General features: G+C 59.3%; 1 protein-coding gene across 5 annotated transcripts in view; it reads left to right on the forward strand.

Annotated features, from left to right (window-relative positions):
- Scube1 (signal peptide, CUB domain and EGF like domain containing 1) overlaps positions 1–26023 on the forward strand; it is a 93089-nt gene that overhangs the window by 20852 nt on the left and 46214 nt on the right. For 3 of the 5 annotated variants that reach the window (XM_063243921.1, XM_003470559.5, XM_003470558.5), the window contains exon 4: positions 17009–17143. In XM_063243921.1, coding sequence (XP_063099991.1) covers positions 17009–17143 — 135 coding nt within the window. Of the gene's footprint in view, positions 1–13558; positions 13698–16199; positions 16575–17008; positions 17144–26023 lie in introns of those variants that run through there. The other 2 variants (XM_013153140.3, XM_013153139.3) reach the window with 2 other exon arrangements.

Below are 26023 nucleotides of genomic sequence, written 5' to 3' on the forward strand. Positions count from 1 at the left end.
GATATCCACGGTCCCTCCCCGCTCCGGATGTGAGACCTTGTGGGGTGCGTTGCACTACAGGCGGGCAGAGCAAGGATAAAGTGTGAGCTCGAGGACAGGGGTGCCCTGATTGAGCCCGTCCCTACCAGGGGTCCAGCCAGCCGCCTTGGTCACTTAACCACCTGCCTGGAATTTGGAATCGTCTGTGTGCTGCCCGGCAGAGCATCCAGGACAAGCCTGCCAGGGACCGAGCAGGGGCTTTGAGGGGCTGGCTGAGCCATTGGCTTGTCATTGTCTCCTGGGGTCCTGAGCCCCTCTGGTCATCATGACCCTCAGCCTGCGGCCATCACAAGTAGGAGAGAGACCCAGCCTGGTGCTGTTCTGTCTCCAGAATTTGGGCCAGGATTTTGTCCAGCTGTAACAATCCTCTGGGAGCCGCCCCCTAAATTCCTCAGGGGTGGTGAGCGGGACAGAACCCGGAGCACCCCAGAAATAAGTACCGAAAGCATTCGAGTTGCTTAGCAGACGTGCGTGAGGTGCATGGTGGATCGTTTTTTCTGGCCTGCGTTTTTGCAGTTAAACCTTCTGTTTTCTTTTCAATAAAGGAGGTTTTTTTCCTTGTGGAGATGGCTTGCCTGGGGCTGTGTCCTGGAGTGGGGCCAGGTCTGTCCTCCGGGAAGTGCAGCCCTCTCTCTATTTGACATCTTTATTGAGGAATTTCTCAAATATAACAGAAAATGACACCAGAGGGAATTGGAACCATGATGAGACCTTGCCCAAGCCCAAATGGCTGCTTTTAGCGGCATAATTACTTGAAATAGCAGTAGTTCTGTTTGAAAAATATTATTCCAAACTCCACGCAATTGGACAGCAGAGCAATATTTAGGCTAATAGAATAAGATATTTTTTCATCTTAAATTAAAACCAGCAGTGGATAATTTTTTTCCCGTCTCCACAAAGCGAGGCTCCTTTTTCTCCAGAGCCATTAGTTCACTTAGCCAGATGTTTTCTTCGACCTCGAGCTTTACCTTGACTCACTGAAAAATATGTTCTTTGAGTTCCTCACAGTTGGAGCCGGGCTTGTCTCTCCTCACTTTTTCTCCCTGTCGGACAGAAGTCATCCGTGGCCAGGGCTCAGCAGAATCAGCGATTTTTGCAGTATCGCTGGAGTCCCATGGGCACTTAAGGGGCACCTACTGTGTGCACAGCCTCAAGCTTGGACCCCTCTGCTGAGGTGAGGTGCAGGCCCTTTGGTCAGGGCTCCGCAAGCTGGAGCTGCCCACGAGCCTGTGTTCGTGTCCTCTCTTGGGTCTTCGGAATACCCTGACCAGCAGCCAGGAGTATTCTCTTTGTACAAACAAGGAAACTGAGGCTCAGACAGGGAAAGTGACCTTTGCGAGGTCACAAGGACCAGCCAGTGGACTGGGCCCAGAGTCCAGCCTGTGACTCTGAGCCTACCTACCCTGCCCTGTCAGGCAATGCTGCGCCCCACTCCTCATCCAAACCCCCCTGCATCCTCGGGAGCACCCGCTCACCAGCTGATGGCTTCCGGGGCCCCGCAGCCTCTTTCATCCCCCCAGCCCCGCTGCACTCTGAGCCCCTCGAGCCCTCTGCACATCTCTGCTGTTGAAAGCTGCTCCCTACAGCCCCCCTCAGCACTCAAGACCCTGCTCGAACCCCCACTGCCCGGAGTCTGTGGCCCTGCCATGCTGTCCCCCCCTCCCTCCCACTGTGCTGTCCCTACTTCCTGGGTCTCCCTTTGTCTGTCTCCCAGAATCCAGTGCGGTACCAGGTGCATCATGGGTATCTAAATACATATCCATAGCACAAGGGAAGGGAAGGTTTGTAAACATGGCCCATCACCGCAAACGCTTCACCCTGATAGGGGAAGAAGGCAGTGACCTTCCCAGCTGTAATGGGAAGAAGAGGCCCGGGCTTAGTGGTGGTACCAGCCCCCTCCACTTGCCTTTAGCTGATCATTTAAGCAAAAGAATCCATCTGAGCACCTGCCGTGTGCCGGGGAGCTGGGTGCTGAAGGTCCATACTGGGGGGTCTGGAACTGAAGCCGTTCCGGTACTTCAGAGCTCACAGAGCGAGGAGCAGAGAGTAAACACTTGTAAGGGAGCCGGGGCAAATCGGAAAAAAGTACCAGAGGCAGGTGGCAACTTCAGATGGATGGGATTCCAGCATACAACCATCTTGGTAAGTGGTAAAAACACTCTCTAAGGTTGGGCATGGTGGTGCACGCCTGTCATCCCAGCACTTGGGAGGCTGAGGCAGGAAGATCATAGTGCAAGTCCAGCCTACTAAGTGAGCTCAAGGCCAGCCTGAACTGCAGAATGAAACCCTGTCTCAAAAAGACAAAAAAAAAAAAAAAAACCCACCATCTATTCTCAGTGTGTATCTGTGGGTCCGAAACTCAGACAGACCCCAGCAGGAACAGCTGGACTCTGCACCTCAGTGTCTGGGGCCTCGGCTGGAAGACGTGGTAGCCAAGGGCTGGAATCGTCCTGCCTCCTGCCCAGTGGTTGATGTTGGCTGGTGGCCAGAACCCTCCGGGGTCACCTTGGAGTTGGTCTTTCTGCGTGGCCCAGTGTGAGCGCCTCCACGGCATAGTGGTGGGGTCAGCGGCACAGAACGTTTCCCATCCGGCCTCAGGAGTCCCTTCTTGGAAGTCACCCGTGAAGGCAGTCATGAAGGTCCGCCCGGATGTAGAGGAGGAGACAGAGCCAGGAGCCATGGAGGAGGAGAAAGTGGTGCCTGAAGATTGAGGGACAGCCCGGGGTCCAGGCAGAGGCAGGGCATGCATGTGGCCCTGAGGTGGGACGGGCTAGGTGCACTTGGGGACTGGCCATGGTGCTGGGAGTGAGGCAGAAGGCAGAAGTGAGTCCAGAGGGGCCCGGTCACCGAGGGCCTAGCGGACGCTGGGAAGGGTTGTGATTACACTTAGTTCACTGGGAAGCTGCACGACATTCTGACCCGGGGTTCGCACATTCTCATGGACAACTGGATTAAAAACAAAAAAGAAAAAATCCTGCTGACTGCCGCGAAGAGAATACACTTCGAGGAATATGTAGAGTCACGTGAGCAGGGACCAACGCAGTGGCCTGGGTCAGAGAGGGGGCTTGGCCAGTGTGCTAAGAGGAGGCCATGGCTGACTGCAGAGCGTGTTTTGGAAACAGCCAACAAGAGCTCCTGGTGGATGGGACATCGGGAGGAAAGAGGCCGAGGACCACATTCAACCACGGGGGGTTCACCTGGCCTTCTACATGGCTGTGCGCCGTGGCCGGGGTGGAGACGCAGCACCCAGGGGTCAGTCTGACTTTATCCTGTTTGTGAGGGTCAGTGGCCGTCCAGAGGGAACTGGCATCAGGTCCAGGTGCCTTCAGTGTAGTCAGACCTGGGGAAAACCATGAGAGCCATCAGCTTTGAGACGCCTTTGAAACCTAGAGGGGAGACGTGGATATTCATTCATTCTGCCCATTTCCCAGGCGCCTGGCCCGTGCCACACCCTGGCTGGGAGCTGGCAATATGCAGATGGTGCCACACTGCCTGCCACCCGTCTGCTCTGAGTTCCAAACCCATCACTTAGAGTGTGGGCTGGGGCAAGCAATTAGCTTCTCTGGGCCTCTGTAACCCCTTCTGTAAGGTGGGGCTGGCGGATGAGCCTGCTCGGTGCCAGGGACAGGGCAGGAGCCAAGTGAGATGAGCCCACCAAGGCCTCCACAGGTGGGAATTAGCTCCTCGTCCTGAATGTGATCAACGCCCCTCCCCCCCTTTTTAATTTTGAGATGGGGTCTCACTAAGTTGCCCAAGATACACTCAAATTTGTGATCCTCCTGCCTCAGCTTCCCAGACTGGGATTACAGTCATGTGCCGCCACACCATGCACCCAGCTATGTGTTTTTTGAGCTGACAAAGAGGCCGGGCCTCAGGCCAAGTGAACACAACACAAGATACACACATGTATGAAAAATCAGGAGGTCAGCTTACGACGGTGAGCCGATGGTCAGCCACAGAGGCGGGTGAGGAAGCGGGCGAGGTGTCTGCAAGCCAGAGGCCGAAGGATTCAATCCCAGGTCTGGAATTGAGTGCAGTGTTCCGTGCACATCTGCACCAGGAGGCCAGTGGGTCTGCGAGGGAAGGCTGAAGAGTGTCTGCCGGAAGTTTGGAGGATCCAAGGCAGAAGCCAGGAGACCACGTCTAAGCCACAGGTGGAGCCTGGAGCTCCTCAGAACAGAGCTGATGACCTCTCCTTCCTCCCTGCTTTTATACCATGCAGGCGCCGAGCCACCCTGGGGCGGGTCTTCTGCACCCTAGGCTGTAGAATTGCTAAGCTTCCACACGGCTCAAGTTGACACAATCAACCACTACAGTGGTCCTCGTGTCCTTCCTCCCGTGGCCGGGACTGCGTGGGCTCAGGGCTTCCACTCCCAGGCAATGACCGGGGTCCTGTCGCCTCATCCTGCAGTCTCAGTTTCAGTCGACACACATTGGGGACGCCTCCCTCTCTGTTAGGATCAGGTGAGGAGACGGCTGTGCAGATGCTTCCTGGGTCTGCCAGACAGAAGGCAGTAAGGAGGAGCTGCAGGGTGCCGGGGGCTCCTGGCCAGACCCAGAGCCCAGCTGCAGGGAGGATGTGGCTCAGGTGCCCAGGGGCTTGCGTCGGGGAGCAGCAGTGGCCACCCTGATGAAAGGGCCCGCCGGCCGGGGCCACAGCAGCAGACGGCGTACTGCTGCTCCCTGGCAGCCCAGCCCCGACTCCAGGCGCCTCTGTTTATTTGTCTTCATACTTCATCAGCCCCAGTGCATTTCTGACCAGGAAAAAAAAATGCAGACCATTTTAACGAGAAACTAAACAGCTCCGGACAGTCAGCCCCCTGCGCGTAAACACCAGTGTTTTCGAAGCGGAGCCAAGCAAGAGTCTCTTCCTGCGCTCTTCAAGCCCACCCCAGCCCCCACGGCTCTTGAGTTCTTGGCCTGAGTTCAAGTGATCCAGACACGCCTGGCTGCAAGGATTTGCTGTCACAGAGCAAGTGAGACTTGGGCCTTAATTCTCCTCTGGCTTTGCATGGCCGCTCACGGGCTGGAAATTCCTTGAGCTGAGAAGAAAGAAGCTCAGGGCAGTGTTACACATCCTTACAGATGGGCGTCCGTCTCCCCAGGTCACTGCGAAGTCCGGGTGTGCTGACGAGGGCCAGCTCAGAATGGTGGGGGGACGGTGGGGCTGTCTGAGTGCAGGGAGCCCAGGGGAGGTGCCAGGGTGAAGGGGCGGTGGGTGGAGCCAGGCTTTTTGGGCTGTTGACTTGCTGGGGGACCCTGGGAAATGGCTCCATCCTTTGTGCCTCGGTTTCCACTTCCCCTGGGCGCCAAGCAGCCGTTTTAGGATTTGGTGTGGTGTATTGACACCAGGTCTCATTTTCCGTAAGAATCCCGCACCCTGACGTGCCTGAGCCGAAAGGGATGCAGGTTTGGCGGGGATGGGAGCCCTGCTCACCATGGAACCCGTCCCTATCCCTGCAAGCCCTGGACACCCCAGGAGCATGGAGGGAACCCCCTAGCTAGGGGCTCCTCCTCCCAGCATCTTGGGATGTTGTCTTTTGTTGTCAGGGATTGCAAGGACAGCAAATACATTCAGGACACATAATTTATAGTATTATTTATACTGGTCACCCAAGGAGTCAAATACAAAGTGCAGGAAATCTGTCCCAACACTACAGACCTAGAAAACCCAGCCGCGGGCCTGGATCCCATGGCAAAAACCTATATGAGTTCAGGTGAAAGCCGAGAGCCCACGACAATAACTCATGCAAGTCTACTTCATGGATCTGCACTGGGAAGGCCCAAAGGTCAGCGGTGGAAGCTAGAAAGTCTGCACCAGTGGAGTGAAGGCTCTGTGCCAGCAGGCAGAGGGATCTGCACTGGAGCCAAGAAACAATGCTCAAAGTAAGGACCAGGGCTCCCCTGAAAAGTACCACAGCCATCCTCAGGACATCTTGAGCTCCTCTCCTCCAGTGATGATAACAGTCAAGCATGTGTCAGAAAGCCAGCATGACAAGCTTCTGGAGATTGAACAGCACACATCTTCCCCTCCAGAGCCAGGAAGTGATGCTCAAAGTGAGGACCAGAGCTCCCCCAAAGTCAACTGCAACCATTCTCAGTGACAAGGTCCTGAGCTCCTCCAATGATAACAGCCGAGTTCATACCAGGGGAGCCAGCATGAGGAGCTCCTCCAGGAGAACCAACAGCTCCAAACAACAGCAACCCTTAGGAGAACACAACGCCACACCCTTCCTGTCCACGTCTCCTTTTATGCTGACAGCGGTCCTCACGTGGGCCATCCACACTCAGCACCATGCAGTTCACCTGGTGTTAAGTTGACCACCAGCTTTGAATCCATAACAATGTCCATGTGAGTTGGCCTCAGGGGCCATGGCCAGTCTTTTTCTGCATCTTCATCACAGTAAAACAGGGTCCCTGTCATATCTCTTGCCTCATTTCTCAGGGCAGAGACCTGCAGCGAGCAAACGGCTCTCCTTTCCCTGACCACACGCCCTCCTGCGCTCACACCTGCCCAGAAGGCTGCTGGAATCAACTTCACAGCCCGAGTTGACAGTTCTGCTCACCCCCATGGGTCTTTGCCAGGTGTCAGCTCTGGAGGAACCCCCTGAATGGCACACCCTCACCTGGGAACCCCGAGACTCGGATGGGAAGATCTGCTGGTGCAGATTCCCCCAGGCCTTGACTCTGTGCCAGGTCCTTCTGGTCCCTGTTCCTAGGCAGTAAGGATGGGAATCGGGATCAGCCACGCCGGCCTCACTCCCAACTCCCTTCCGAGCCGGTGGTTGGGGCCAGCTCTCTGTCATCCCTTTGCTTCCAGAAAGGAGCTGTGCTGATGGTGGTGGTCCCTGGGGGTGCGCAGTGGCTACAGTGCGCTCCCCCGTCCTCCCCTCACCCCCAGAAGTGAGCCCAGGTCAGGGGCTGCGTCACCCACCAAGGTGGAGTGTTTGCTCAAGGTCTCCTTGTCTCTCCCTTGGGCTTAACCCTGTCGTCCCTACAGCCCTTGCCAGCCCCACCTTTGCATGGGCCTTGAGTTGGTGGCTCAGGAAAGAAGCCCTGCTCTGTCCTGGGCAGAGAATGTGAGTCCATAAACAGCAAAGAAAAACACCTTGCTGTGGACGAGGGCCGGCCAGGCAGGCAGACGCTTGCCGTGGTCATCTGTTCCCGTTCGAGGTCCCCGTGCCAAGGGCTGGGTCAGAACTCTAAGGGATAAACAAGAAGTGTCTTGGGAAGCCTCTTTAAAAATACCCTGCTACCAAAACATTGCCCGGGCTAGACACGGCAGCGGAGCCCAAAAAGGGGCATTCGTAACACGTGTGGGTGTCTCGGGCTCCAGCCCAGCGCCCTCTGCCAACATTCTTGTTTGTCTTGGAGCGGCTGGGCCCTGGGCAGCATTAGGGGTCACTGTGGACACACGCAGGACAGGCCCCTGTGGTTTCTAGTGGCCGTTAGCCAGCCCTGGGTATCGGCCTGCCCCAGCGTCCCTCCCCGTCACCCACCTCATCCTGGCCACATGCAGCTAGAAATAGCTGGCAGGGACACTGTGTGCCCAGCTGGTACCGCTCAGCTGTGGGAAGTGGGCAGCTGCATGGCTGCCCGGTCTGGGGTCTTATGTAACCAACCCACTGCTGCCTTAGTGACAAGGACAGGAGCCCACAGGCCAGCTTGCTGCTGCCACCACCCCCAGCTCCTCTGCCAGCCACCAAGGGGTCAGATACCAGGGCACAGCCCTGGTGGAGGCCCCTCTGAGTGTCCTCTCCTAGGGTCCCTGTGGCCAGGGGGAGTCTGACTTCTGCCCTCTGACCACCCTGTCATCTGGCTCCTGCCTGCCACTCCAGCTTGTCCTTGGGCCCCTGCTGCCCCTGGGCCCCTGTACATCCTGCTCCTCTGCCTGGGGACCCCTTGCGGGCCCTGGCACCGCACATAGACGCATGCGCATGCGCACACCCTCGCCCTCCTCCCCTGCGCTAGAATCGAACCGGGTTTCAGGTGTGTTTCCTCCTCCATCTTCCACACATAGAATAATCACAAAAAGCACTTGGAGCCAAGACAGGAGACGAGCCCCCACTGCCCGCCCACCCCTGCAGACGAACAGTTGTGCATCCCTGTGTTGGGGTCCCGTGGGGTCTGGGCGCAGAGGCAGCTCCGCGTGATCCTGGTCATCACATCCATGCATGCGCGCCGCCCCTCCCCCAAAAAGTGACATTTGTCCTGTGGCCCATGCCTTGCTGTGAGCGCAGGTCTGAGTGCTGGCCCCAGGAGCCTGGGAGACAGTGCAGCCATGGAGCCCTTTGGGTGATGCCAGGCGCTTGTGCGGAGGGTGGGGGTGGGGGTGGGCAGGCTGTGCACCTAGCTCAGGGTAGAGGGTCAGGTGGAGTCGGGCTGGGGCAGACAGGACACTTCAGGGAGTGGGGACAAAGCCACGAGGCGGGTGAGCTTGACCAGTTAGCAGCATGGGCACCGTGGTGGACGTTGGTGCTTTGCGAGGTGGTCGCCCTCAGTCAGCAGAGCCAGCCTTGTACTTTGCTTGTGGGTCCCAGGCCTGGAGCTTGATGCCCACAAGCGTGTGGATGCCAGAGGCTCCCCGATGCTCAGCTTGGCCCCCCACCCTTCCTTTGCACCCCAGGGCCTTGCTGCTTCAGTTGCCTCTGCAGACAGACAGACAGACAGACAGACACATGTGCGTGCGTGCACACACACGTGACCCACCTTCTGCTCCAGCGTGCCAATCCCTCCCTGGTCCCTAGCTGCTGGGTCAGTGTCCTCGCTGCCTCCTTATCCCTACAAAGAGCTGCTCCCTGAGCTTAGGCTTAGGGATCCCCTTCACGGGCTCCCTCCGCATGGAGGCCCAGGGTCCCAGTGGAGTGGCAGATGGGCTGGGAATGGTCACCCCAGCAGGGGCCCTGCATGTGTGACACAGCGGGGAGAGGATGCCAGTCAGGAGCAGGGAGGGCTCAGGTGCTACCCCCAGGGCCCCCCTCCTGGGAATCTGCCTGCAGACGGTGATCCCCGAAACAGACGGGGCTGTGGCTGCTCCGGACGCCCTTCTCGGAGGTCATCCAAGGGAGGGCGTGGAACAACCACAGGCCCAGGCTGGGATCCGTTCACCGAGTGGACAGGCGGAGGCCAGGAGGTTACTCAGGCTCGAGGCACAGCCTGGGGACCCTTCTGTTCAACCTTTCCAAAAGCGAACTGGACTTGAGGGCCACATACAGAGCGACATACACAAGTAGAAAACCAGCACGTGTCTGATGTGGGATTATTGACCCATTTTTCTCTGCTGTTTTTCAAAAGTCCCTCTAAGTTCAGAATCTTAATAGAACAATTTTGTAGAAATGTTACGGAGACCTGTGGTAGTTAGAGTTTGTTTCTGAGATGGAGTCTCGCTGTGTAATTCAGCCTGGCCTCAAACTCACAGCGATCCTCCTGCCTCAGCCTCTTGGATGCTGGGATTGTAGGCCTGTGCCACTGTACCCGCTAGTGACCAGGTTCTTGAGGGAGGAATACCAGGGACAGGAAGGGGCTGGCTGCTGGTGATGGGGCTGCTGGCGATGGAGCAGCTGGCCAGGGCAGGCGTGTCCTTCCCCTCCCATTCGTCAGCCAAACTCTGGAGCTGGGAAGGAAGCAGCTTCTGCACGACAGTGCCCGCAGCAGCCTGCCAGGGGAGAGGCTGGGGTCTTCCGCTCGCCAGCTTAGGAAGGAGGAGGTGCCGGGCACCAGCAGGAGAAACCAGCTCTGAACTCTGGGCTGTGGGAGGCCGAGGTCAGTCAGCACCTGGGGCTGACGCCAGGCAGGAGCGTCTGCACGAGGACCTACGTGGGTGTCTGGGGAGCCCCAGGCCCCCTCAGGGAGGGCAGTGTTTCCAGGAGGAGCAGGGCGCTGGCCCCGTCAGTACCACACCTGATGTCCAGGCAGCGTCCCTTTCTGGGCACGACTGTGCCCCCTCAGCTTGTTTGCCTGCTTCTCTCCTTCCCCCGCTCCAGTCCCCCCTCTTCCTCCCCACGGAAAGACATTTTTCAAGAGCCCAAGGCATCCCACAGACGTCCATGCCGCGCACGGTTCCACATGTGGCATCAGGGACCCACAGGGAAGGAGGTGGGCTGGCCACTCCCATCCAGTTCCGTCACCCGGCTGGGGACCCGGCTGGCTGCTGCCTCCCGAGGGCCCTTCCTGTCTACCCTTAGAGACCAGTGAGAAAGCAGGGGCGTGGTGGGCAGGGCCTGGCAGTAACACAGGTCTCTCCCATGGCTGGGGCCTCCGTCTCCACCCAGGATGTACAAGGATGCTGGGGGCCCAGTAGGGCCGGAGACAGGCCCAGCCCAGCCCCTGTCTGGGGAGGGAAGGCACCAGGTGGCGGGAGGGAGGGAGCTCTGGAGGAAGCAGGCCAGGTGACCCGAGAGGTGGCTTCTCTGCTCCTGGGGGTTGGTGGCCTACGAGCTGAGGCCCAGAGGAGGAACCAGCTCCACCACAGTGGGAGGGGGTGTCTCAGGCAGGGACTCAGGCATAGGGCCCTGCAGAGGGGACAGGACAGGCGTGGTCAGGGGGAACTGCAGTCACAGCAAGGGAGGCCACCGGGGGTGAGGCTGGGGAAGGGCATGCTTGTCCTTAGGGACTTGCGGGCAGCACGCGGCACAGCTGGCTGACACTTGGAGGTCGCACCTGGGTGCCAGGGACCAGGCAGAAGCCCAGAGGGCGGGCAGAGGCGAGGGCAGGAAACAGGCAGAGAGGGTGAGCAGGTGGCCTTGCACCTGGGTTTCAGTGGCAGGCGGAGCCCACATGTTTGATGTGAGGAAGGCAACACCACGCCAACGTCACTGCCAAGCGGCTGGCCCCGAGAGACTGGCAGGAGCAGCCATGTGCCAAGACAGGCATTGTCCTGTGCTCCTGGAAGCCGGGCAGGATTCGGCTCAGGCACTGGTAGCTCGGCGGTGTCTGCTGCACAGCCACCGAGTCAGCCTCTGTCCACAGTCAGGGGCCGTGGAGTGGACAGCTGGCTGATCAGTGTGGGTCTGCCAGGGGACAGGGATCTCCTGGGAGCAGCATGTGGCCAGGGAAGGGTGGAGCCTGCTTGAGCTCCTGCAGGAGGCAGTGTGCACAGAATGAGAGCAGTACTGAGCTCCTGCTCAGATGTCGGATGATGGATCCAGGTTCCAGGAAGCAGAACTCATGCAACTCAAGGGAGCCTGATTTCAAAATGGGCAAAGGGCCAGGCTTGGTGGCTCACGCCTATAATCCCAGCACTTGGGAGGCTGAGGGAGAAGGATCATTGCGAGTTCAAGACCAGCCTGAGCTAAAGTGGGCTCAAGCCCAGCCTGGACTGCATGTGGAGACCCTGTCTCCAAAAAAAGTGGGCAAAGGATTTGAGCAGACTTCTCTCTCCAATGTGATATGCAGATGACCAGGAAGTACAGAAGGAGCTGCCCACGTCACAGCCACGCGAGACACGCTGTCCCCCATGCTAGGATGGATGACTGTGGAAACAAAACAGGAAAGAGCAGACAGTAAGCTAGGGTGGGGAATCAGAAACCTCATTCTTTGCTAGTGGAAAGGTAAAATGCTGTGGCCTGTGGAGAAAGCCAGACAGTTCCTCAAACAGTTGGACACGGCATTTTCATATTGCCTAACCACAGCGCTCCTCGGTTTAGATCCAAGAGAATTAAAAACACCTGCAGAAAAACACGTACATAGCATATTGCATAGCACGTTCTTAGCATCATCATTATAACAAAAAAAAGAAGAATCATACTAATGTCCATGGACTAGAGAACAGCTAAACAAAATAGTATCTGTTGTGGAATATTACACAGTCATGAAAAGAACAGAGTTCTGACACCTGCCACAACACGGACTAGGCCTGCAAAAATTATGCCCCAAGAAAGAAGCTGGACACTAGGACACATATTGCATACTTCTGTTTATCTGCAAGCTCCAGAGTAGGCAGATCTGCAGAGACAGAAATTAGCTCGGTGGTTGCCAGGGGCTGGGGGAATTGGAGTTAATTGAAAATAGACGAGGCTGCTCTTGAGCCAGAGGCACATGTTCCAGAACTTCTGATTATGGTGGTGCAACACAGTCGATCACTACAGGTGCTGAGTGTGCCGTGTGAATTAAATGTCAATGACAACCAAGACGTGACGAGAGCCAGGGGGTGGTGTGTGGGGCGCAGGAGGAAGCCGTGCCACTCCTCTGAGTGGACCACACACAGTTGTGTCCAGCTCTTGGCCTTGTCCGGTACCTCAGGAAGCTGGGGTCCCCAGAGAGAGGAGGTGAGCGGCAGAGGCTGAGTTAAAAAGAGGCCGCTGGGGGATCCCAGGCAGCTTTGCAGGGAGCCCGGTGACCGAGGCAGGCGGAGTGCGCTCCTCCGGATGAGGTGCTGTCACATTCCCAGGCTCAGGGGTTGTGCCTGCTGCCCTTCATCCGGCAGCTGCTCTGCTGTCAGTGGTTCGGGGCCAGGCATGGTGCTAAGCACCCCGATTACTTCAACCGTCTCCCCCAAGGCCAGGATGGAGGAGGAGCCTGGGCCTCAGGTGGTGACGCGGCTGTGGAGCGGTTTCTTGCTGAGCCTTGGTGGAAAAGGGGCCAGGTCCCCTAGGCCGTGGTCCCAGGGCCATACCACAGGGCCTGTCCTGATGCTGGCCCGAGCCTGTGCTTAGCAACGTCCAGCAGTGGGGGGCTGTGGGGTGGCAGCTGGGGCCAAAGGCCGGCTCGGATGAGCGGGTGGGGCGGCTCCCGCAGGACCCTGTGTCCCCTCTTCCCCAGGCTGCTCGGATCTGGAATGCTGACCCCACTTGTACACCACCCTTGCACCCAGGCCTGGCCCGGCCCTGCCCCAGGGGCTGCGCACAGCTGACCTGCCAGGACATCAGGAGTCCTCACGGATGCTCATGAAGGTGGCAGGTCCTCAGGACTCGGCCGTACCCCTGCCTGCCCATGCAGAGCCCTGGAGCTCAGGGAATGTTCTGGTTGAGGCAGAACCCAGGCCCCAAGGCTGTAAGACCTATGTGTATTTTACCCGAAATCGAATCCATCTGGTTCTCATTTATTTACACTTAAATCATCAAATGCAATTTTGCCAGAGCCACTCACGCCTCACTCGATGGCCAAGAGGCTTTTCTGCCTAAGCCGCCTCTCGAGGGGAGCCAGGGAGGACTGGGCGCAGCCTGGGGCCAGATGGGATCGACCCGAGCTGCAGTCCAGCTGGCTCTGAGGATGCGCCTCTGCCCGCATCCCGAGCCTGGGCGGCAGCTGGGACACGATCACCCAATACCCACCCAGTAGGCTGCTGGGGGCCGTGCAGAGGATGGTGGGGTCCGAGCAGGACACCGAGTCTCTGTTTGGAATCGTGAAGCCTGCATAGAAACAAAGCAACCAGCACTGGACCCGGAAGCCATTGGGAGCTATAAATAACCTCCGACCTGAATTTTTGGTCCAAAGCAGGGTAAACAGGCAGCTATTAATAAAAACAAACACCAGCAGCTGGGCCAAAACGCAGCCCCCGTGGGCACCGCACGCCACAGGCTTCCCGGAAGCAGATCCAGCCGCGGCCTGCTGAGAAGCAGCTGTGCCAGCCGCAGCGGGGCTCACGACCCCAAGGGGACCTTCAGTGGCCGGCAGGGCCGGGTGGGAACCTGTGCCAGACCAGTGCACCACAGAGCAAGGTAAGGGTGGCCTGAGCCGAGGGACCGCTGCCAAGTTGTGTCCCAGCGAGAGTCCTCTGCAGCCACTGTCCCCAGGAAAGGGATCGGGACATGGGATGGAGGCCAGGAGACCAGTGCACAACCTGGTGACAACCTGGGTACAACCTGGTGACAACCTGGGCTGCGCCCTCCCAGAGCTGGGCCTTTGCAGTCCTCCCGCACTGTGCCTTCCTCGCTGACTGTAAATAAAGATGATGGCCCTGGAGGTGGGCAGCACACGGAGGTGGGGCCTGGCTCTCCCCACTCGGAGCCTGCTCAGGGGACCCCAGACTGGAAACAGCCCAGTGCAGCCCAAGCCTGGGGTGTGGGGGTGCTGTGCTGATCAGCTGCACGGTTGTCTGTGTCCGCCCTCCTCCCAGCAGCCTTTGCTCTGAGCACCTGTCCTCCTCCTCCTGACTCAGGTCACACACCTCCATGCTCAGGGCTTGGACGTCACAGCCAAGGGCACTTCAGTGGAAGCTGGGGCCACGGTGGACGTCCACAGCAAGTGCCAGAGCCCTGAGTCGGGGCAGGGAGGGCTGGTGGCAACGAACGCTGTCACGTGTGTGGTGACAAGGTAGCCAGCCTCACCGGCCCTCTGCGCACAGGACAGTGGCAGGGGACACAGGGCCGTGGACTCCCTGCAGGGCAAGCTCAGCCCCAGACAAATGACCCAACCTGCAGACCAGGCCCCCGTGCCACAAGGCAGGGCAGGGCAGAACCCTGAGAGCCCGACTCCCCGTCCTGGGCTCTGCCTGGAGGCCCGAGGTACAGGATGTCTGTCCTCCAGGGGTGGGAGTCAGGCCTGTGTCAGACACCTTGGGGAACACAGAGGGTAGCCCCCTCTTTGGCTTCACCCCGGGTTAATCGCTTCTTGTGAGGAAAAGGCAGTGTTTACAGGCCCTTGCATTTGTTTCGGATTATTCATCAGCGTTGGCGGGTCGTGGTTCCCCACTGGTGTAAACAGCCCTGTCACAGCAGCCCAGCCACGCTGCCAGGTCACTGAGGCCTTGTGGATGTGTGACATCGACTGCCCTGGGGTTTCCAGCCTGGGGCGAGGTGCAGTAGGCCCGGCCAGATGGCTGCAGATGGGTGGCACCCAGGGCTACCCCTTGGGGCTCCCATGTGTCCTGTGTACCTCATTTTGGGGCTCTCAACATGGGCAGCCAAGGACCAAGAGAACAGGGACAGCCACTGGCTATCCCCCGGGACTGGCTGCCAGGCCGATCAGCCGGACCTCAGGTTGGAGCCCCGCTCCCCGAGTGGCTGTGTGGCTGTGCTCCGGCCACTCCCGCTTTCTGAGCTCAGCGTCCTCTGTGTCACGTCTGCTGGGGACACAGCCGTCACCCGGGCTGCAGACAGTCTCCTGCTAAACTCTCAGGCTTCACTACTGAGAGGGTGGGTGAGGAAGACCCAGTGCCAGCCCTGAACCTTTCACAGCCCAATGCCAGCTGGTGACACTGGCCTGGAGCCTGCCGGGAGCCATCAGCAAGACTTCAAGGGGAAAGACACTCAGAGCCAGGGTCCCGGCCCTTCCTTCCGGCTCCCTGGGTCAGACCCTCGGCCTCCAGACTGCTCACAGCGAGAACCACCTTTCCCTAGGAGCGGTGGCCTTGGGGGCTTTTGGAGTTCGGAGCTGCACCCCCCTCCTCCGGCTGCTGCACATCCCCAGAGAATAAAGTCACCTCGCTGCGGGCCTCAGAGGCAGCCGTGGGCCCCGGGGTGGGAAAGGGGGCTGCAGTCCCGAGTCCACACAGGGCCCAGCGGATGTGACTGCACGGTGGAGCTGTCACCTGATTCTGCGTGGGTCACTCTACCTGCTCCTAATCTGCCCGTACCCTTCAGATGCCCGGGGTGAAAGGAACTGCCCGACACCCTCATGCAGAAGTACCTTCGTGTGCGTGGTGCGTGCATGCTGGGGTCAGCTGGAAGCAGCCGGTAGCTCACGTTGTCTCTGTGGTTTTATATATTTGCCTGTTAAAATGACAGTGCAGCCATGGGACATTAAGGTTTAAGAAGCCCTTCTTTCATTAAACAAACTGACAGAGTAGGGGTTCCAGCTGGGTAATTGAAACACGCTGTTCTGTCCGGGACCAGAGCCCCGCGAAGGCTCTGCACAGCCAGCGGACCCTTTGTGCCAGCGGCCAGAAACGAGCGGGCCGGCGTCCAGCTCTCCCTCCCGGGGAGCGGGGAACACTCTTGGCGGCCTTCCTGGCCGGCCCAGCAGCCAGAGGTCAGGGCTGCTCAAACCCTCTCCGCCCGCCAGGCTTTTGAAATCCATCGCAGGGCCCCGGCCTCGAGTGGCACAGGCCGCCCTGGCCTCGGCTCCCCGTGGCTCTGGTCCCAGGAGGGTGGCGGCTGTGGCTGGCGAGGCTCCTGTGCTGGGGGAGGCGGCGTGGGCTGCTCTGTCTTCCCAGAGATAGGGGGGGCTGACGACGTCGGGGAGCCCGGGTTTGGAAGTCTGTCCACCGGGCTTGAATCCTGCCTCTGCCACTTAGCACTAGAGACCTCGGACAAGTGACTGTCCCTCTGTGCCTTGGTTTCTGCGTGTGTGAATGGACAAATCAGGGTCTGACTGGGTGCTGTGGAGCTTCGGGGGCTTAACTTCAAGGGAAGGCTTTAGGACTGACCCAGCACACAAGAGGCAGCCAAGGTCAGCCAGCACTGCTGCTGCTGCTGGGACTGGCTATTTCTGTGGAGTCACTGTGAGGAGTACGGTTGATGAGTACTGCTGTGGAGTACTTCTGTGGAGAACCACCATGGAGTTCTGTGGAGAACCATCATGGAGTACTGTGGAGTAATTCTGTGGAGTACCACTGTGGAGAATCACCATGGAGTACTGTGGAGTACCACCATGAGGTACCACCATGGAGTGCTGTGGAGTACTTCAGGGGAGTACCATCATGGAGTACTGTGGAATACTTCTGGGGAGTACCCCCGTGGAGTACCGTGGAGTACTTCTGTGTGGTCCCCCTGTGGAGTACCTTAGAGTACCACGCAGTGTTTCTAAGCTGTACGTGGATAACATGGAGTACTTTCTGTGGTATAGCACCGTGGAGTACCATGAGGTGCCATGGAGTACATTCTGTGAAGTGTCACGGAGGGTTCTGTGGTCTCACACCATGGAGTGAGTGCCACCGTGGGTATAGCGTGGGATGCCACTGCAGAGTTCCAGGGTCATCCAGCACCACGCCTGGCCCTCCGAGGGCCAGTCTGGAGAAATGCCACCGTGTCCCGCCCACCGTGGCCCACCAGCTCCAGGCGTAACCTCTGTTCTCCTCGTCTTCCCTCAGATGTGGACGAGTGTCAGGACAACAATGGCGGCTGCCAGCAGATCTGTGTCAACGCCATGGGCAGCTACGAGTGCCAGTGCCACAGTGGCTTTTTCCTCAGCGACAACCAGCACACGTGCATCCACCGCTCCAATGGTGAGTGGGCCCCTCCAACTGGCGAGCACCCCGAGACCCGTGCCCGCCACGTGCCCAGCCCTGGGGACCTGGCCTGGCTTTGGGGCTGGCCTGGGTGGCACTCTGCGCTGCTGTCGGCTCTGTGTGAGTCCTCCCGGCTCCTGCTGTGCCCGCTGCACCCAGCCACTGGCGTTTCTCGAGTTTCTTGCATTTCTTTGAGGACACAGGAGGGGCTGCAGGTAGAGGACGTGACCGGGGGCTGCTGGCCTTTCTGGGGTGGGCCCACTGTGCCGGGAGGAGCCCCATCCCACATCTCTGTCTCTAAGGGAGCCCGAGGTCTCCCCGGGCCGAATGCCAGCCTCCCCCTGTGCTGCCGCTGTGTGCTCGAGAATCACCAGCCAGCCAAGTCCTGCAGCTCTGCAGCCATGCACCCTGGCTGGCCTGCCTGGGGACATCCTGGGGACAGAGCTTGCTGCAGCTGGGTCCTGCAGGCAAAGGCGCTCAGGGTCGGCACCGTGGTCAGGTCCTGGGGTTTGGGCTGCAGGCAGCAGGCGGAGTGTCAGGCCAAGGGCTGGCGCTCACAAAGGCACCGGGCGTCACTTGCCCCTGGACCCGGCTGATGCGGGTGGCCAAAGCCCTGTGCCCCTCCCCCACCACTGACCATGGCTGAGGAGGCCGCAGGCGCCGGCCAGGCAGAGGCCTCCTCTAGCTGACAAGTGGGGAGCAGAGAGGCGCCCTGGGCTGGGCTGCTCCTCGGGCAGCCGCCTTGTCCACCAACCGGGGCCAGGGGGTTGACTGAGCAGAGCGTGGGGTAGGAAGGAGCCCTGGGTCCAGCACGCTGGTGCCCGGTGCAGCCCAGGGGGCCGTGCGTGAGACTGAGGCTCGGCCTGGTTTCTATTAGAGAACAGTTCCCGAGAAAGGAAGGACGAAAACACTTAGAGTACAGAGCTCAGGGGAGCTCAAAGACAAAGCAGCCGCAGGATGGGCAGCGGAATTCACATCACGGGTTCCAGCAGCTTCTTCACAGGCAAATCCGGCCTGCTGAGCCGCGGCCCCCAGCGTCCACCAGAGGACACAAAGGCCGAGCTCCAGGGCTCTGGGGTGCTTGCTGAGGTCACAGCATGCAGTGGCTCGGGCAGGCAGGGGAGTGTGCTCTGCTCCCCTTAAACCTCCCACCAGGAGGCAGGGAAGGCCCTGGGCCCCAGCGGGGCTCCCGTCCATCTGTCTGCGGGGAGAACCAGCACTGTGGCATCCCCAAGGCCTGGCCACCCACCCCGGGTGCCAGAGAGGAGCTCCTTTCCCTGGGGGAGCTCTGGGGACGCCATCGTGAGACTCCAGGTTGGAAGGGTCAGCAGGATGCAAGAGGACAGCGGTGGCCTGTTTATCACCGCATCCCAGTGTGGCTTGTCAGCAACTGCCGGGCTGAGGAGGTGACAAACCTTAGTGTCGGCCACAGGCCTGGGCCTGGGGGAGAGGACGGCGCGCTGGCAGCCCAGGGGTGCTGCCTGCAGGGTTCTGCTCAGGAGGGAACGAGCTCAGGAGGACCGCAACGGGGTGGTGGGGCACAGCAACCAGGGCGAGGCCCTGCAGAGGCACAGCGTGTGATGTGGGGGTGTGGAGCTGAGAGACGTGCAGTTCGGGGTACAGTACACCAGGCCGGGCCCTGAGGGGAGAGGGACCAGGAGGGCAGGACGGAGGAGCCCCGGGTGAGGGGCACTGAGGGACCCGGCTGTGGTGGGGTTTGAGGTTCACGCAGAGGGCAGCAGTGAGAAGCTGGGGAGCGGAGGTCAGAGCCGATGCTCTCGAATTCCTCAGGGAAGCTGGGAACTTCCGGGGGTAGGAGTGCTCCCCCCACCCAAAGGCTCCAGGGGCCGCATCTTGGCCTGTGTGTGTGTGTGCGTGTGTTTTACTAGGCACGGAAGCCAGGCGTGCTCTGCCACCAAACTGTAGACCTGAGGGTTTCACTGAGGTGCCTCGGGACTTGGACTTGCGATTTTCATGCCTCAGCCTCCCAAAATGCTGGGTTATAGGTGTGTGCCCCGTACCCAGCTAGGTCTGATTTTTAAGTGAAATCAAAAATCCGCACTTGCCCAGAATGCAGACGTGGGGGTCTCGACGTGGGACGGCATTGATAGCCATGTTGGTAAAGAACTCTATTCTCTCAGTAGTTATTTTTGGGTGGAATCTCCCAGTTTTTAAAATCTCAGCAACAAAGCCCACCTGAACAGCAGCACAGGAGGACTCAGCCCCTTCCCAAAGCCAAAGCAGCAGCGTTCCCAGGGTCATAGGGGCTGTGTGGGGGACCCGGGGGACCAGGTGGACGCCCAGGACGAGGGCTAGCTGCTCACTGATTCAGCAGGAACAGGGACCTGGGGCCCGAGCGGGTCGTCCAGCCTCGGCCTCTAGTGACATCCAAGCTGCCCAGGACAGAGTTCTTTTCACCCACGTGACATCTGACTCCGATGGACCCAAAGCCCTTTGGCTAGTTAAATTCCTGCTGTCCCCTAACTTCCAGTACCTGCCCAGCTGTCTGGGGCCTCACAGAGCTGGGGGGAAACGCAGACAGTTTCTGATTAGGGGAAACCGGATGTGTGACAGGAGTCATCCAGGGTCACCCTAGGCTCCTGGCCAAGAAACCTGGCCCAGTCTGGGTGAGGGTATTGGGTCCCCAACTCTAGCTTGACCATGGCCGGGGCCATAGTCCCTCCTCTCCGGGTCTGCAGCTATGCAGGGGTCCAGTTCTCCCTCCCAGTAGGTGAGGGGCTCGTGGTTGAAAGCAGTCGGGTGCAGGACCTGCGCTCGGGGAAGGGACAGAGCCAGGCGGCTGCAGCTTGAGGTCTGGATCTGGTGACAGCCAGGCAGCTTGCTAACCCGTAGCACCGGTTCCGGCTCTGGAGCAGCTCACTCTCACCCCGTCCTCAGCCTTAGCCCAAAAGGACTGGCAGTGCCCTTTCCCGCCACAGCCCTGACCCCACTGCCTTGCCCGGCCGTGTTGCCTGTCTGCCCGTGGCCAGTGCCTTCTCACTCTGTCCCTCCTGTTCTTCTGTCTTTAACCTGTGCACCCCAGGAAGGCACTGCCCCCCAATGAGCTTTGCTCTTTTCTCCCGACGAAGACCCCTTTCCTTCCGCCGGTCTGACCAACGCTGAGCGGGGTTGGCAGGGGCCTGAAAGGTTCCCAGCTGCCTTCCTGTGCCGGGCCGAGGCAGCTCCTTGGTCCCAGGCACATGCAATCCCCGTGCACTGAGACGGGGGAGCAGGGGGACTCAGGCATGGTCGTGGGTGGCCTGGGGGGCAGCAGTGTGGCCCCCCAGACTGCTCTGGGTCTGCAGTCCAGCCGCTGAGCCCGAGCCCCGACCGCCTGCTGGTGCAGAGGGCACACGGAGTACAAGGCCCCGGACCCGTCTCCGCAGTGGCCCAGGTGCGGTGACAGATCCTTCCTGGTAGTCACTACCGCAGTTCCGGCACTTCGTCAAGCACCAGGAGCCCCAAAGCCATTTTCCAGAAATGTCCCTCAGAGCAGCCCCAGTCGGCTCGGCTCCCTTTTGTGGCGGTTTGGAATTTTGTTATGAACTCGGTTACAGAGACGCCATCTCTCTTAGAGGGAGAAAACCTTTGTTAGTGTTTCTCCCCTCCCCAGATGAAGCGGACGCTGCTCCTCTGACACTGCCACTGCCAGCTGCCCCGTGCCGCCGTCTTGGGGTGGGTCCTGCTCCGGAGGGCAGAGCCCTGGTCTCCAGGCACATCCTGCTCGCGCTCTGAGGGGCTCTGGGCTTGGGGCAGCTGTGGGCCTCTGGAAGGCCATTTTCACTGACCTGGAGCTTGCTCCGGACAGTGGGGATGTTGGACGATGGTTTCTAGTTCAACTGGACTTAGTTGTTGTGCTTAGTAAGCCCACGGATGAGCCAAACAGGTCATCCCGCACTCTGGGGGACTGAGGCGGGAGGGGCCCAACCTCCATGCCGGGCCAGGCAACTTAGCAAGGCCCTCCTAAAATTTTTAAAAAATAATAATTTTAAAGAAAGCCTGGGGGATGTGAAAATCCTAGATTCAGGAGAGGGGAAAAACCTGCATGTGAAGTATTTTAAGGATCCATGCGTTTTACCTGTGAGTTTATTAGAGGAAATATTCCAAGTGTAGCCTAGATAAAACAATAGGAAATAAAATTTTGCTTTCCGTTTTGCAATAACTGCAGGTTTATAAGGAGCTGCAGAGGTGATAGAGAAGTCCACGCGCCCTTTGCCTTTTCCTTGGTAGCCTGATGGCTGTGCCATAGCGGCTGTCTGCAGTCACTGAAAGCTCTAAAGGTCCTCCCTCACTGGCCTAAGTGACCTTCCATTTGTTGAGTGCAGTGTCATGGTGGGGAGGTTGGCACCGGTGCTGTGTGCATTTGGTTCTGTGCCCTTTTATTATTCCACGTCGAGTCCCATGGCCACCATCAAGAGTGTGCATTTTAAGAGCAAATGACCGAGTCGGGCATGGTGGCTCACCCCTGTCATCCCAGCACTCGGGAGGCTGAGGCAGGAGGATCGTTGCAAGTTTGAGACCAGCCTGGGCTACAAAATGAGCTCAAGGCCAGCCTGAACTGCTTAGCAAGACCCTGTCTCAAAAAGATGAAAACCAGGGGTTTAGCTCAGCAGTGTAAGTGCCCGCTTGGCAAACACGAAGTCCTGAGATCAATCCCTGGTACCAAAAAAAAGACAAGAAAAAAAAAAGAGCAAATGACCAAGCACTCTCTCCGGCACTGTCATGGGCCCTTTACCTGTCCAAAGGGGACTACATCATTTAGCGTCCAGCCAGCACACCTTCGAGAGTGACAGGAGGCTCTACCAGTAACCATGCCAGGGTAGCAGGTGTGAATCGGGGTGCCTCACGGGAAGCACGACCTTGGCTGGCTCAGTCCCTTGAACCCCAAGGTGGTGGGCTTTCGCTTCTTTTTCCAAGAGAGTTCTGACAAGAAGCTTTCGTCCCCAGGTCCTTGTGATGGGCAGGATTGGGGTGCTGGTGCCCAGACACCTTCTGTCACCTCCGCCTCAGAGTGCCCTTCATTTAGGCCGCCCAGCTCTCCCTGGTGAGGGCCCTTTGTCACCTAAGAGTGAAGCAGCTGCCAGGCCAGCAGGGCAGCATCCCCGTGGGTTTCGCTGTCCATTGGAGCAGGTAGTCCCTGGCCCCTGGCCCCTGGCCCCTGAGGCCTAAAGCCACCCCACGGCCGGAGGACCGAAAAAGACCAAAACCGTGCTCCCCGGAAATGTGGGCTGATGTGAAAGAGGAGGGTGCCCTGTCGGTTAGGAGCATTATCCTCACCACTGGGTTAGCTCTGGGTCACTGTGACAGATGCCTGAGAGAAACCCAAAGGAGGAGGTCTCGCTCTGTGGTGCGCCCGCCCCGAGGCAGGAGCATCATGGTGGAAGGGCCTGGTGAAGGAAGGCCGCCCTCCTCACGGTAGCAGGGAGCAAAAGGAAGGGGCTGGGGACGAGCAGTAGTCCCCAGGGTCACACTCCTGTCAGCCAGCCCACATCCTTCACCTCCCAATAATGCCAGCAAATTCTGGTGTCATCAGAGGACTGCCCACCGGTCACGTACGATCCATCCAATGGTTGCCCAAAAGCCCATTGGCAGCCAGGCCTTCCCCACAGCGTACCCAGGCCACGTGTGTGACTCGGGTGGACAGCAAGGTGGAGCAGGAGTCGGGCGGCCTGGAGGGTGGGAACTCACAGGGCAGCGTGACTTCAGAGCAGGGCGGCCCAGGGAAGGGTCACAGGGATGACCCAGAGGAAGATGGCGGCCGTGGAAGGTGAAAAGATGTGGAGGGAGAGTGGACAGGGGAATGACTGAGAAGTGACGGGTGTCTCACGGTGTGGCAGGACATCTGAGGGAAGAGTGACGGGGAGACGCTGTTGGGTCATTTCGCGTGCCTGTATCTTGTCATCTGAGCAACTACCTTGAAGGTAATAATACGCAATATATTAACTGTTGTTAATTTCCTATTATCCTGTTTTTGAAATTCTGTATCATTGTTTCTATTGGTTGTTTTCCCCCCTCTTTTAAATAATCAAAAAAAAAAAAAACAGCAAAAAAAGTGATAGAGCGATGTCTAGATGTCTGATGGGCAGGTAGTGGACCGTCTGAGAGAAAGTTGACCAGAAAGTGGTTGGGGGAAAGGTGGCAGGATGACTCGGGGGACTGTGACCAGGGGTGTCCTGTGGAGGTGAGAGGAAGCTGAAGGGAGGGGACAAGATGGCGGGAAGGTGACAGGACGGCTAAGGAAGAGCTGACAAGGGATGGCCGAAGGCAAGGCGACAGCATGGCTGAAGTCTGAGGAGACGATGGCAGGGTGGCCGTCCCTGGCAGAGCCGTCTCCCCAAGTTTGCACTCAAGAGTTCTTGAGGCTTGGGGGCGACGGGACCCTGCCTGCCCCAGCCAGGCCCTTCAGTGACCTGGTGCCTGAGTCCTCAGGGCACCTCCTAGCACAGCACCAGAGGCGCCACCTTCCCTTGTCCCGGGGCCCAGCATACAGAGAGCAGCCCAGAGCGGGGTCCCCGGGGCACGCAGAGGGCTCTGGCAGATGCCCCAACCCTGTGAGGAGTGGGGGAACCCCGGATGCACTCCCCTGCTTGGCCGCACGTCAGCCTTTAGGGTTTAAACCTAGTTCTGAGGCTGGGCTGAGGAGTCTGCTCTTTATAGTTGTGGAGCCCGAGAGGCCCAAGGGCTCGGTGCCAGCGGATGTGTGGGTGACGAGGGCTGTTCTGCTTCGCACGTGGCAGAAGGTACAAGGTCAAAAGGACCTTGCTCGTCCCCTCTAGCCTGTGGAGTCTCACCCAGGAAGGCAGGGCAGGGTCTCACGGCCCGGTCACCCCTGAAGTCTCCCCCTCTTAGCACCACAGCTCTGGGGACTCAGACCTTCACAGGACCTGTGCTCGCATGTTATGGTCCCAGGACAAATGTTCACTTCCAGCCAGCTCAGGCTGCTGAGGGCATGGGGGTGACACCCTGTGTGGGGACCTGCAGGGTCAGCCCAGCTCAGAGCTGCAGGGAAGCCCAGAACATGCTGCCTCCAGGACCCAGCCACTGCCCCCAAGCCTGTGGCAGTGCCCTACGGGCTCCTTGACCAAGGCCACGTGAGAGTCCTCAGGTGCCCGTTCTGTAGGCTTGGGTCAAGGCCAAGTAGCAGCCTTGGGGCCCGGACCGTGTCTAAAATCAGTGTCCAGGGCGTCTTGCCCACCTTCTCGGGCTGCTCCTTGAGCTCCTCTGGCCTTGTCACCTTCTGCCTGTCCTGCTTCATTTGGCCCGGCCTGCAGGACAATGGGCCGCTGCTGCCGCCCCTCACCCCCAGCCCAGCTCAGCCCTGACCCCTGGGTCAGGCCCGTGCTCAGGGCCCCGTCATGGCTCCTGCAGGCCCGGGCCTTCTGTCTTGGGCTGTGGGGACGGAGGCTGGCTCCCCTCGCCCCCTGCCTGGTGCAGACCAGGTGGGCGGGAGAACAAACGGCCCTGCACTCAGCAGGGAGATTTATGTTGCTACTGGAAGCAGCCTGGCCCGGCCCTCTGCAGTCCGGAATGGCCCTCAAGGCGGAGACAATAAATCCAGCCCATTATTTTTTACGAGCCTCCCACCCCATAAACAACTCTTTCTGCCTGGTGAGCCGGCTTCACACGCTTCTGGCCCGGCCTCAACTTGGCGCCAGGGGCAGGCACCCTGTGGCCGACATCCCCAGGTTAGCAGTGGCAGCTGCCCCACGCTGCAGGGCCTTTGAGCAGCCCAGAGTGGACAGCGCGGGGTAAAGGAAGCTGCAGCTCAGAGGACACCGGGGCAGAGCCACCTGGCCGGGCCCGACTCCTCATCCCCAGGCCTGCAGCCTTGATGTCTTCTCTGTAAGACGTGGTGGGCACGGACGTCTCTCACCACACAGCTGGCCGTGAGGGTCAGGACGGGACACACACGCGCACTGTGTCCCCTGATAGTGCCCGCCCCAGCATTGACAGCGCTGCTGCGTGGCCACCCCTGCATCAGTCAGGACACTCATTCCGCTCAGCTGAGCGTGACTGTGGTCCCGGTGCAGTGCCTCGACGTGGTGGAGAGTCCTGGGGTGCAGAGTGTAACCCGAGTGGCGGAGCTGCCGTGACCCCATTTCGAGGGGAGGAAAATGGACGCAGAGATACGGAGGCATTTGTCCTCGGGGAGGAAGTAGCAGGGGAAGGCTGCGAACCCAGCGCTGACTGGGCTAAGAGCGGGTGGGGCAGGGGCAGGACCGGGGTTCCTACACACCTGGGAGGAAGGGAGCCCCCTGCGGACCCCGCCCTCCAGCCGGTCGCAGCCTGATTGATGTCCCAGTGCCCCCAGGGTTGGGGCTCTGGTCAGACTGCGCCTCTCAGCCAGCTGCTTGTTGCTCTGCACCCCACACACACTGTCCCTCTGTCAGGAGGCCCTTCTGTCCTAGCCACGCTGTCACTGCTCCCAAGGGATCTGCCCCTGGACCCCAGCCTCTGCTTCGTGGGGCCTCAGAGGGAACAGTTGATCAAGAACACTGAGGAGGGACCCCAGAGCCAAGGCACCCCAAAACCCAAGGGCCCCTCACCCCAGGTCACAAGCTGGTCCAATGCTCGTTCTAAGAGATGGTGGCAGAGGCCCATGTGTGGTCACCTAGCGTGTTGGTTGCAAAGCCGGGACTCCCCCCAGACCTCCGGGTCCCAGGCTGGAGCCCATTGCATTCTGCAGCCCAGGCCTGGCTTTGGCCTGGGGTTTGTGAGCAGAGGCCATGGGCGAGAAGCCATGCACACCTTGGGCGCTGGTGCAGAGACCCCAGGGCAGCTGCCTGCTGGGCAGCGTGGAGGCCACCATGGTTTCCCACCAGGGCCGCACACCCATCGTGAGTAAAGCTCACCCCTGGGCCTTTCTTCAGATACCTT

The sequence above is a fragment of the Cavia porcellus genome, unplaced genomic scaffold (assembly GCF_034190915.1).
Source record: "Cavia porcellus strain 051 isolate PalLab524CR breed Dunkin Hartley unplaced genomic scaffold, mCavPor4.1 scaffold_40, whole genome shotgun sequence".
Lineage (NCBI taxonomy): Eukaryota > Metazoa > Chordata > Mammalia > Rodentia > Caviidae > Cavia > Cavia porcellus.